Source organism: Gracilinanus agilis, chromosome 5, assembly GCF_016433145.1.
Source record: "Gracilinanus agilis isolate LMUSP501 chromosome 5, AgileGrace, whole genome shotgun sequence".
NCBI lineage: Eukaryota > Metazoa > Chordata > Mammalia > Didelphimorphia > Didelphidae > Gracilinanus > Gracilinanus agilis.
This window is the reverse complement of record NC_058134.1, coordinates 110,683,031-110,696,524: the sequence shown is the minus strand read 5'-3', so window position 1 is coordinate 110,696,524 and position 13,494 is coordinate 110,683,031. Positions and strand designations below refer to the sequence as shown.

The 13,494-nt window shown below is 36.0% G+C and overlaps 1 protein-coding gene across 4 annotated transcripts in view; it reads left to right on the top strand.

Moving 5' to 3' along the window:
- Positions 1 to 12,289, top strand: part of LOC123249702 (putative RNA-binding protein Luc7-like 2) — a 77,193-nt gene extending 64,904 nt beyond the window's left edge. For all 4 annotated transcript variants that reach the window (XM_044678834.1, XM_044678833.1, XM_044678836.1 and 1 more), the window contains 2 exons: positions 5,881 to 6,072; positions 11,206 to 12,289. In XM_044678834.1, coding sequence (XP_044534769.1) covers positions 5,881 to 6,072; positions 11,206 to 11,407 — 394 coding nt within the window. In that variant the 3' untranslated portion in view covers positions 11,408 to 12,289. The remainder of the gene's footprint in view (positions 1 to 5,880; positions 6,073 to 11,205) is intronic.
- The last annotated feature ends 1,205 nt before the right edge of the window (positions 12,290 to 13,494 follow it).

The following is a 13,494-nucleotide window of genomic DNA, read 5'->3' as shown; positions in this document are numbered from 1 at the left end:
TTCCTCATGAGCACTGAAGTGTGAGGAAGCCAAGTGTCCCATGAAATTTTGTTATTGTATTTGAGTACATAATAGAACTAGTTCTGTCAGTACCTTTTTTTGTGTCTACAGGGAGAGCCTTTGAACCCTCCTTTTTTCCATTTACCTTCAACTTCTTTATGTGATTTGGTTTTATTTATATAACATAAATGTCAACATTCTTATGATTCAGTTCCTCCACTAGAATGTGGACATACCTATTGTTAAATAAGGATCTTCCAATTCCATTTAGGCTATCAATGTTAAGATATGTTTATAGGTGGTCTAAAAGCTTTGAATTTAGCACCATCCACTACCTTGTCCCCTACTAGCAGAGTAAGTAGAAGCTGTTATCTTTTATTCCTACTACATGACTAGACCAAAATCTCCTTGATTTTGTAGTTATACATATTCTTGGTGGTTTTTTACTACTTCTTGTACTTAAGTCAATAATATTGAAGTCTGCATGTGTTATACTATTTTTTGCTGTGCCAATTATTCTGGGTTTGTAGATGTAGATGATTCATTGTTTTAGGACCTACTCTTATGAACAAGAATCATTGATTTGAGAGTTCTCTCCTATGATGCAGATAGAAGCCCACCCATGCCCGCATACTCTCTATTACTCTTGTTCATGTCCTAAAAACTCAAAACAGATGGGTTCACTGTCTTGACCTTGCCAAGTGCAAGAGGCCTGCCTCACTTTTCCCCAACATTTCATTCCTGTCAGTGGAGCATTGTCCATCTCCCTGTCATCCTTGACTCTCCAAATATGAGCAGCATCTTCTCTTTCTTTCATAGAATTCCTTGATGGTATCCTGTACTCTGGTTCTTCTTTCAGAGGCCCTCATTTCTTATTTTCTGCATTCTGTTCACAGCTACCATGTACCTTTGCCTTCTGGGTCATAAAATTAGCAAAGACCATTGATGTTGGCAAGATACTGTGATTTTTGTGATTCAAAGCAGTTTGGGTTCATTGAAGGCACAGAATATTTTCCCAAATGTAACATAGCTTGCTCTCTTTCTAGTTAATTCATTTCAGTTCAGCAAGCATTTGTTAAGTAACTAGTGTGCCTAGGAAATTTTAAGATCTCTTCAACTCAAACATTTTATGGTTTTGTTGCATACAGTACTATTCTTAACTCTCTTTTTCAAAAGAAATCATCATTTTGCTCCTGTAAGTACTTTGCTTCTCTCCATAGCTGATGAACCAAGGAAGTAATTCTCCCTTGTTTCCCAGATGTCTGTCATCCTAGTCATCTTCAGTCATCCCCTAAGCATTTTTAAGCACTCATTAGCTCTTTATTTCTCTGGAGTGCCAACTAAGATCATAGAAATCGACTAACTTGAAATTTTCATATAATTTCACATTATAGTCTAGGCATTACGATTTGATTTTTCTTGTGCAAATTTTTATACCAATCCTTTTTGAGTGGTTGTGGATTTCATTAATTAATCTCTTTAGTTATTCTAGGACTGAATGAAATGTCTGCATATTAGTGATGTTTGTCCCATGTTTTTATAATATGACACATTTTCAAAGATATTTAAAAAATGAGAAAATAGACAATTAGGTCAGTATTTACTGGTGTCTTAGTCACTTTTTTGGGTACTAATATTATGTGTGATGTAGAAAGTGTACTGGACTTGGAATCTGACAGGATCCAGATTCATAGTCTTCCTGGTATACCTGATGAGTTTGTATGTCTGTGAGCAAGTCACATAACCTTTGTAAGTTTTCTCTGCAAAATATAGTACTCATTTGGGGTGTTTAGGGAGGACTAGCACCTCTGTTGTGGGGGCTTGCCAAGCCCCTTTCAGGGATTCTCATCCACTTGTGGTATCTACCTGTCACCCAACTTTTCACCTGTGACTCTAATGAGCAATGGCCACATTATGATAAAACCATCTTGGCAAATGGGCTAACCCAGGTTGAGGGTATCTGATAAGTCTCAAAACCTGTTGGTGCTTTTAGAGGATGTCTACCCCAAGCATAAAAAGACTTCCTGCAGCAGAATGAACAGATAAGAATAGTGGAGTGCCTAGTTTGGTCAGTCAGCAAAAACCAAGATTGCCCATTATTAAAAAGGGAACTGAGAAACTTCTGCAGGAATGTAACCAGCGACCAAGGATTTTGAGTAACTTGGTCTGGCAGGGCAGTTCCTCTAACCCTCAAGGGAGTAAGTGCCTATCTGGCTCCCTGAGCTGGGTCAGCGCAACTTGTATGAAGGGGATAATGCAGCAAACTGTGCCAGAGCGTGATAAACACCTTGGCAAAGGGGAATGGCATTTGATTAGGGATTTTGCTTAACCTAGTCTTTTTTTTTTTTTTTTTTTTTTTTTTAGCCCTTAACTTCTGGGTATTGGCTCCTAGGTGGAAGAGTGGTAAGGGTGGGCAATGGGGGTCAAGTGACTTGCCCAGGGTCACATGGCTAGGAAATGTCTGAGGCCAGATTTGAATCTAGGATCTCCCATCTCTAGGCCTGACTCTCAATCCACTGAGCTACCCAGCTGCCCCCTTAACCTAGTCTTCTGAGATGTTTCTCCCCTGAAACAGAATGCTAGAGAGAGAGAGAATGGCGGTTGATTGGGACTTGACTCGACCCAATCCGAAGTAGACCCTCTCTCTCATGACCCCAAACTGTTATCCCCTTATAACCCTGTTTGATTAATCTGACTGTTTCTCGGGTATAAAGATTTTATTGTAAAAAAGAACATGGGTAGGGCAGGAAAGAGGTTTGAGGAGTCCCCAACTAAAGGTGGCAAGCAACAGTATCCAGTCTTGACAGCCCTCAGCTAAAGCCGAGGCTAAAGTTTGATCCCCCTCTCTATCTATAGTTTTCTGTTTGTCTTTCCTAGGCTAATCCTCAAAAGGAATGTCTCTAAGTCAGGGGTCGGCAACCTTTTTGACCATGAGAGCCATAAACGCCACATTTTTTAAAATGTAATTTCGTGAGAGCCGTACAATGCTCACAGTGTGCGCTCCTGTAACAGTGCCTGAAAAAAAATTTGACTTTATGGCTCCTGCAGAAAGAGCCATACGTTGCCGACCCCTGGGCCAGGGTAACTGGAGTAGCAAGATGATGAATCAGGAACTAGGAGTGATTCAGTCTACCTCAGGGAAAATCCCTGAGGATAAACTCAGGAGTTTGAATCTGCTCTCTAGTTGATCTTGTTTTTTCTTTGACAGGAGCTTAAACATATTGTAGATTTTCAGTTGATAAGAGAGTCTTTCTCAGGAGTGGATTCATTTCTCAAAGCTGGAGTGAGAGTCTGAGCTCCTTTTTCTCTCGGAGTTCCTCCCAACTCCCTGAAACTGGTAGTCCCTCTTCCAAGATTCTAAGAATCCTCCTGTCAATCACCACTTCATTTCATTCTGTAGCATCTCCTTGTGAGCACAATCCTTCCAAAATACCATTTTTATACCATTACAACCCTCACCTTTCCAGTTGTCTTGACTGTTGGTTTGTCCTTGGACTTCAATGACTTTGAAAGAGAGTAACTGACAACTTTGTGCAGCTCTGCCTCACTTAGATCCAGTCATGGGCAAAGTCAAGATATCTTTGGTTCTCTTGGGAAAAGGGAGGAACAGCAATAGCAAAATACAGATAATGGTAACATTTATCTTTCCAAACTGTGAGGATCAAATCAGCCATATTTATTTGGAGCTTAAGTTAGAATGGAGGGGGAAATAAATGTAAAGGAAAAAAAGAAACTCGGTTCCCTTTAAAATATGTATGTGCCTTTAAAATTATATATGTCTAACATATGTATCTGTTTTTGTATCATTTCTCTTTTCAGTTTCATCTATAATTGCTCCCAGGTTGACCTGAATTACTTTATTTCATTTTTCTATTTTTCACTCTTTTGTAAGGAGATGGATTTTTATAATTTTCCATCTATCTATAAAATATTACTTATGATCCTATAATGTCCTTGATTTTCATATCTCTTTATATGTATTTGTCAGTTAAGGTAATTTCTGTGTTCTTTTAGCATTTTTATGGACTTTCTTTTGAAGTATTCTCTTAAGAAATAAATGGTAATAAACAGGGCAACTGTCTTTAACTTTTATCTATTTCCTGTTGTCAGAGCATTTTTGATACTTTAGAAATAAATTAATAAAGGATCGATAGCATCTCTTCTGAAATTGATGTTAATTGCTGTTGAGTTTTACATATATAAATGTAATATAAATCAATATAAATAAAAATAAATTTACACATAATATTAAAAAGTAAACGATTAATTTTAGAGGGCTCCATAATTGGCCCTATTCTGTTTAACATTTTGTCAAATGACTTAGATGCATAGATAGCATACATATCATATTTTTGGATGACACAAAGCTAAGAGGTGTAACATATTAGATGACAGTCGAGATTCAGAAAGATCCTAACAAGTCAAGAATGTTGGACTGAACTGAATAAGATCAAATTTAATAAGGATAAATGTAAAATCATCCACTTAGGTTTAGAAAATCACAATTCCAAGCACCACAGTTAATCAGCAATTAAATATCTACTATGTTTCATTTGATATACTAGCTCTGTGGATGCAAATATGAAGAATGAAGTGATTACTCTTCTCAAAGATCTTATATTTTTACGAGATGATGGAGGTGTGGATATGGAACAGTTTGTCCAAAAGAGATTGGGCATATGAGCGAATAGTGTGATACTGCAACCAGGAGTACTGAGGTACTCTTGGCTGCATTAATAAAAGGAATAGTGTCTAGGACTAGGATAGTCCTCTTGGACTCGTCCATGGTCTGACAATATAGTACTGTGTATAGGTCTGAATGCCATATTTTAAGGGAGCCATAGGTAAGTTTGGAGAGTGTTCAGAGAACGACAACCAGAGTCATGCTAATGAGAATTAAAGGAAAAAGGGATGCTTAGCCTATAAAAAACACGCCTAGGAGCACAGAAGTAGGAGGTAGAGATTGTTAACACACATTATAGTTATTTTTAAGTATTTGATGGAAAAGGAATTGTACTGGTTTTACTTAACAGAGGGCAGACTTGGAAGCAATGGACAGAATTTGCAAAGGACTAAGTTTAGGATTGATATAAGGAAAGACTAATAAGAGTAAGAGATTTCTAAAAGTGGAAGGGGGCCTCTTTAACATGAGAGCAAGTTCTCCCTCACTAGAGTTTTTCAGGGAAAAGCTGAATGGCCATGAATTTGGTGTGTTAATAGAAAATATAAAAAATTTTTTAGGTATGAATTGAATTAAGTGGTCACTGAAATCTTTCTCTTCTAATTATGAGGTTCTGTGAACCTGCTTTTCTTTATCTTTACTTTTTAGAATAATAATAGTAAAAATATATAATTTTGTATAGTACTTTAAAAGTCACCACTTTATTATTTTATATATTATATAGTTTGTTTATATTAATACATTTTATTATTTAGAAAGATATTTATATAATTAATATGAAATATTAATCTCAATTGATCCTCATTTTACAAATGAGGAAACTGAGCTTAAGAGAACTTAAGTGACTTGCCCAGAGGGAGCCTTGCAACAACTAGTAAGTGTCTGAAACATCATATGAAATAAGGTTCTACTCAAGTCACTCAGTATTCTATTCACTGTGCTCCTTAGTACTTTTCTATTTATCTGTTGCTTATTTAACTTGATATATCAACTTTCCAGTTTCTCCTAGCACTGACTTGAAGATACAGAGGGAAACTTTTTATTATCTTAGCCTTTAGGGGGGAAAAAAAATGGAAAATTAAACTTGGATTTCACCTGATGTTATTAGTATCTTGAGCTTCTCTGTTAAGGAACAGATTTAGTAAAATAACAGCAGGGTTTCATAAGGGTACTCTAAATCTCCTCTTGCTTATTTACAGGTCTAGGTCTCGAGAGCATCGTAGACATCGATCTCGTTCTACTTCACGAGAACGAAAGAGAAGAACTAGGTCCAAGTCCCGTGAGAAACGCCATCGTCACAGGTCACGTTCTAGCAGCCGTAGCCGAAGCCGAAGCCACCAGAGAAGTCGTCATAGCTCCAGAGACCGGAGCAGAGAGCGATCCAAAAGAAGGTATTAGTCTGTCTAATACTAAAATACCAGTTCATAGTACTGCCTTACACTCTGAGTTTAGAATTTTATTCGTTAACTAGATATGTTTAGTAATTGAGATTTCAGAATAAATTCCAACTATTGCCACATTTTTTTCTTTGTCACAAAGCATATCATTTGTATTGAAATCACACCTGATAAAAACAGAAGGCAATTATTGGTTATTGATTTCTGATCACAAAAAACTTTATTTTTTGGATAAAATGTTACTTGTATGTGGAGGCTGTTAGAGGAAACAAGGCACAGTTGTTCATTCTTCTTTAGAATGATAACCTTTCCACTGTTATCATTATGGAGGCACCCTTTTGTATAAAGAACACTATAAAACTCTGTAAGGAATGTAAAAGAGAAAAGACACAATCCCTGCCCTCCAGGGGAAGTAACTATCTGTACAACAGGAGGCATGGATCACTTAACATAAGTAGGTACAAATTTTTAATATTACACTGGATTCTTAAGGCATAATAAGAGAGTGATTAGATGGGATGGGTTATTTAGAAAATGATTTCTTGTAAAAAATTAATTTTGAGACCATTTTTTTTAAACCCTAATATCTTTTATATATATCCTTCTGTATTAATTTTTTTTTATTTGTTATAGGGCTAGGCAATGGGGGTTAAGTGACTTGCCCAGGGTCACACAGCTGGGAAGTGTCTGAGGCTGGATTTGAACCTAGGACCTCCTGTCTCTAGGCCTGCTCTCAATCCACTGAGCCATCCAGCTGCCCCCATTTTTGAAAGTGATGAGAGGAATCTATTAGCAAAAAGGAAAGGAAATAAACTGAATGAATCTTAATTTGAGTTGTGTAGCTTGTCACTTTGAATATTAAGAAGTGAGTATAGGAATGTAGCTGTAGGCAGAGGACCTAAAAGCTAGACTGAGGATTTTTAAGTTGGTATTATAGAGGCAGTAAGAATTCAGCATCCATCTATAGAGAGATTTAGGGTGTACTGAGTGAAGAGGACAAAAACCAACTAGGAAGCAGCTGCTTTGGATAAGGACCTGGATTAGGATCTGGCTCTGCAAATGGGAAAATAAATAAAAGCAAATTTGAGAGATTATAGGGAAGGAATTAGTATGAATCAATCATTTAGGGTAAAAATGATGGCATAGGGTAGGAGAAGGGTGGAGAGAGAAGTTAAAACTTAGTTGCAACTTTTTTTTGAGCTTGGAATATAAAGATGGTGGTACTGTTGATAATAAAAGGGAAATTTAGAAAAGGTTGTCATAAGGAAAACAATCTTGGATTTCAGTATATTAGTCTATAGGAGGTCATTGAGACTAAGCAAATGACATGAAGGTAAAAAAAAGATATTATTTTGGACTAAATTTTAAAAGTTGTTAGTTGAAGAAAAGACTCAACCAAAATCTTTAGGTGCTTTGTGGTGGCATTGAGATGACCCTTGGATTCTTGAAAGTTATGTTAGTGGAGCACAAACTCTTCAATCTTACCAAACTGGAGAGAAGAGAATGCTTTAGGGGAGAGGATTTGGACATGGCATCCATGAACTTGCTCCTTAAAATATTGTGATAACTCTATTTTAATATAATTGGTTTCCTTTATAATCTTATGTGTTTTGTTTTCTTCCATGTATTTAAAAACTTTTTGAAAAGGAAGCTATGACACATAAAAAAGGCTAGGAATATCTGCTTTAAGGTGAAGTCATAGGAGAGATATGTTGATGTTTGTTCCTGTAAAAGGACTTTGGGCACTAGAACTAAATGTGTAGGATATGAGGTATTACAGAGTAGGATTTTTAATACTTAGCACAGACTGACCAAGCTCGCCTCAAAGATTTCTGGGGCCGTGTAGTTGCTACCTGATTCCTGTAATAAAATTAGTCTTATTTCATGGAGTCAACAGTCAATTAAAAAAATACTCTAACCAATCAATATCTTTTCAGCTATTCTTGACGAGAGATCTGTCTGGGTGTCTAAAGAAACAGCTTACCATATATATAATATGTACTTTCTGTCCTGTAAAATAAAAGAGTTTGCATATAGGATTTTGGAGATTTTTCCATTTGATTTTGATTTTCATCCAGTCTACTTCATTCCTTAGTGCTTCATATAAGGTACACGTTAGTTTTGTTTGCTTACAGGTAAAATTAATCAGTTTATATTTGTTGAATGCATTGATTGATATTATGGAGCTATAAGAGAAATATGAAATGTAATTTTCCAAGAATTACTGTATTCTTGGGGAAATAAAACAACATAGGAAATTTATAATTATGAGAACCATCCAAAATTAAGTGCCAGATGTGCAGTATTGCTGGCATGCTTGTGCATATTCTCTTTATCTATCTATCTATCTATCTATCTATCTATCTATCTATCTATCTATCTGTCTGGCTGTCTGTCTATCTGTCTGTCTCTAAGAAATTATCATCTGCAAAGCAGAGGAAAAAGTACAAAAATAAGTTGGATTTGAGCAGTAAAGCTTAAGAGTGCCATAAGTACAGAGAAGGAGGAAGGCATTCCAGAGGGAAAGGGGCAGGAATTGCTTGAGCAGAAGCAAGTAAAATTGACCCTAGCATTTGCAGGTAGATATATTTGATTAAGAAAAGGATTTTTCATGGTTTGGGGAGGGGTAGAGATTAAATTGATGCTTTTTAAAAAACTGTCGTTCATGAGCTTTCTCACCTTCTTCCCTACCTTTTCCTGCCCCAATAGACCTTTAGTCAGAAAACACAAATCAATATACAGAGCCTGTCTGAATGATACCTTCCTGTCCTCACTACATTCTGCTGAGAAGTGGAGGGCCTGCATCCTTAACAGCCTTCTGAAGCCATTACTGGTCACTCAATTTGTCAAACTTGTGGTGTCTTTCAGAGCCATTTCAAATTCTTGGCTACTACAATAAATTGTGCTGTGATTTTGTTTGGGACCTTTTGGAGGGCTCATGTTGAGGATTTAGATTTGATATGTAAGGTCAAGCCATAGAAACCCACCTATTTGTTTTCCGGTCTTACAGTAACTTAGAATGTTTCTGTTTTTTATTTGTGGTTTCACTTTATTTTAAAAATACCGAGCCTCTTGAACCTACTGATTTCTTTTTTTTAATTCTTGCAAATCATCTATTCTCTTAAATATCTGGAGTGAATTTAAAGATATTCGGATTAATTCCCTTCTCTGTTATGCACTATAAATAAGTTTGTCTGTGATTAACTAGACTTCTTAAGGGAGATGCTGTTTTAAATTTAAAATTTTTTTCTTTCACCATTCAATGAATAACTTTCAAAAATGCACTAGTAGTTTTTTATGCTTTAGTAAGAAGATATTAAACATAATTTGTAATCCTGTTTTTAATCTATCTTTGATGTAGGATCTAACACTTCAGAATTGTCATTCTGCACATTGCCTGTCCAGAGGATAGGGTTATGAGTTCCAGCTCTGCCATTTATTAGCCTCATGGTTTATTTTTGGGAGTGGGTTGCATTTGTATTTTGTTTTTTGTCTTTTTTTTTCTTTAAATCTCAGTGAACTTTGATCCTGACTTCTTTTTTACCTGTCTTTTCTCTTGAATTTTATAGACTGCTGAGGTTAGAGGATGATAAAGTTTTATTTCAAGATTTCTTTAGACTTTTCCAGAGAATTTACAAAGGAGAGAAGCCAAGATGATAATCAGAATGGTGAAGGCCCTTGAGTTCATACTTTTTGAGGACTAGTCAAAGATCTGGCATGTGTATTTTGAAGAAGAAAAGATTTTGGGCAATCAGAATAACCTTTTTTTTTTTTAAAGTATTTGAAGGACACTTAGGTGGAAGAAGAATTACCTACAGGGCAGAAGTAGTAGTGGGCAACTTCTGCAAAGTGACAAATTTAAATTTAGATTTAAAAAAAAAAAACTCCTACCTTCCATCATAGAAATAATACTAAATATCAGTTCCAAGGCAGAAAAGTGTAAGAACTAGATGGTTGGAGTTGAGTGACTTACTTATTGAGCAAGGAAATGCCTGGATACAGATTTGAACCCAGGATCTCCAATCTCCAAACCTGTCTTTTTATCCATGAAGGCACTTAGGTGCCCCAGATTTAGGTTTAATGTAAGGAATTACTAGTGATTACTAGTAATCATTATTAATTATTATTACTAATGCATTAATGTTGAGAACCTCTGAAAAGTAGAATGTCCACTTGTCAGATACGATGGGTGAGATGTGGTTCTTAGTCCTACATCATTTGGGATAAATAGTGGCCTTTAAGGTGCCACTGAACTCTTTAAGATTCTGGAAACGTAAATTTTTTTTTTTTAACCCTTAACCTCCATCTTAGAATCAATACTATGTATTGGTTCCAAGGCAGAAGAGCATAAAAGGTTGGGCAATGGGGGTTAAGTGACTTGTCCAGGGTCATACAGCTAAGAAGTATCTAAAGCCAGATTTGAATCCAGGACCTTCTGTCTCTAGGCCTGGCTCCCAATCCACTGAGCCACCCAGCTGCCCACTGGAAACTTATATTCTTAAAAATGTTTTTTGTTAAGACTATTACTTATCCAGCTATTCCAGAAAGAATAAAATAGTTTTCTTACTATAAACATTTTGTGTTTAAATGTTCCTGCTTATTAAATTAACCAGCTTCTTTCCTGTTCCCAAAATCTCTCTCACTCTGGACCTTGTTTTCTAGGACCTTATTTTTTAGGTCAACAATCTTTGAAGTTCACCCACCTTATTATTTATCTTAATTTAATGACATTCTTTGGTGGAGTCTTTAATTATAGCATGTGCAGAGACACACAGTCAGCACTGTCTCACACACGTTTTGGTACAGATTTTAAAATTAAGTAAAATTTTCTTTTGTGTTTTTTAATTTGTGAAATTATATGGCACTATGAAACAGATGTGCTGTGGAATTGTTCAATCTAAATTTTTTCTTTAACACAAATCTTATTTATACATTTATTTTTCTAGGTCAGTCTTATATAATCCTAAGTTACATCTATCTACAGCAGAATTCTGTCTTTTCTGATGAATTTATATTGATATGTTCCCTTGTGTTCATTATTTGTATAAATCCTTATTCTTTCACTCGTGATGATGGACTACCTCTATTTTTCATGCCAAATTTGGGTTCTCAAATAATGTTTTTCAGATCCTCAAAAGAAAGGTCTTCTGGAGATAAAGAGCGGTCATTAAGAGACCAAGATCTAGCATCTCGTGACAAAGATAGGAGTTCAAGAGAGCGATCACCTCGAGACAGAGAGAGAAAAGATAAAAAACGTTCCTATGAGAGTGCTAATGGCCGTTCTGAAGAAAGGAGGAGCTCTGAAGAGCGCGAAGCTGGAGAGATTTAACAGGCTGTACATATCCTCAATTCTTAAGCTTCCTATGGAGTTATATACTATTGTTTAGTTTACAGCTGTTCATGGTGACCCAGCCGTTCCAGACACCAATCCAACTAGGCTAGATGTACAGTATCTAAAGTTTGGCTATAACTCAATCTGAACTGAACATCTTTTCCTGGATGAAGTCTATAATTACATCCCTAATTTCTGGTGAACCCATATACAATTCTGAAAGGTTACTCTATTCACAAGTGCAGTTTTATGTAGTAAGATGCAGATCTCAATGTTTTATTTTCAGTAGAAGTTAGAGTGAACAAATTGTGTTACTTTCCTTCGGCTTTCTTGAACATTTGTAAAATTCTTCTTTTCTAGTCCAAATAGCAGCAGCTTTGGGAGTCTTGTTTTGATTTCTTCCTCTGCCCTTCTGTTCTACCCTCCCACCTGCCATCCCAAATTGCAAAGTGGAGTGGGAAGAGGAGGCGGCATATAACTTGAGTTAGAAACTTCTGTTCCTACCGATTGATTACTAGTTGGTTACATTTCAGAGCATTTATTGCTGGGGTGTGTGTTCTGGAGAAAATGGAAATGTTTGTTTCTTTTTCCCTTTTTTTAAAACAGTGCCTATTTAGATTTGGAAGTTGAACAGCTGTTGCATTACATCTTTTGCATTTTTATTGAAATTTTGAAATCAAACCTTGTCTTGATTTTTCTGTTACATTGAATTGCTATGTTCAGGTTGTTGGGGGGACTCTTTCTGAAGCACTTCTTGCCTTTTTTTTTTCTTGTGGAGTGTAAAGGCTACACCTCTTGTTTTTAAAAAGATAATAATAAAATGAAAGCAGCAATCACCACCATCACCATCACCATTAAACAACCTGCATTGTTCAGTAAGTTGTCACTTAGCACTTTCTCCTGTGGACATTCCCTACTTTTTTCTTTGATAATTCCTTTCCATATAAGCCATAAAAGAAGTAAGGAGACACTTGCGAAATTTATGAACTCTGGGTGTAACTGTTTAACCCAGGCCATCTACTACTTGTATTCAGAGGTCCAGATCTATTACACCTACCATAAGGGGAGACTTGGACCTGCAAAAAGAAGTGTTCTGATTCTTCTGTTTATTCAACAGCACAAAATGAAATAAAAATAGTTTATCCAAAGCAATGAAAGGAACAGTATTGGTTACTAAGAGTTGATTTCACATACTATAAGGTCCAAAAAAGTAGTAGGAAAGCATTACCTCAGTATAGAAATCAATTCCAAACTTTTATCCATTGAACATTGCTTTACAATTAATGTAATTCACTGAGATGTCAGTTTTCCTAAAGAGAGGTGAATCTATGGAATTGTAAGAACTCCATAGAGAAGATTTTTCTAAAAAATATTTTAGTTGAATAAAAGTGATAAATGTAACCCAAATCTAACCATCCCAGTCTTCCTGAAAATGACTGCCAAAGGGCCTTTTAATTTTTTTTTCCTTTTGCCCATGTTTTCCAATTATATTATTATCTTGAAAGCAAAAGGATAGGGTCAGTTATGATACAAGGTAATAGATCTAAAGCATAGGGAAGATAAAATGCCAGGTTGAGAGAGAAGCTAGATTAGTTTATGTGCCCAGGATTGGCAGGGAATTGAAAAATAGTGCACTGTAATCCACTGTTGTGAATCACTGTCAGATGGCTAAGACCCTTAATGCTTGTTTCTCTGCTGCCTATCTACCTCATCTGTTTTAGGGTAGCCAGTTATCTGAAATTTATGCTTAAATGAATTAGATGAACATCTTTGTGTGCTCTTTCAGTGAGGAAATTACTACCTGGGAATCAGACTCTTCAACAAGTATCTTCAATGTGTGAGTGACTTGAAGAGGTTCCCTACCCTTCTGGTGGGTTAACATCACAAGCATCCAGGACAAGAAACCAAGGGCTTCTTCTTGCATAACTTTTGTTACTAAGACCCTGCATATCCTTAGTAGGAAAATCCAGTGTTTTATTTCTGACTTTTAAAAAAAAGTATTGTTATTATAAACTTTGTAACCAACAACAGTGGACATGCAAAGTATTTATTATGTTAAACTGAAATTTCACCTGCATCAATTT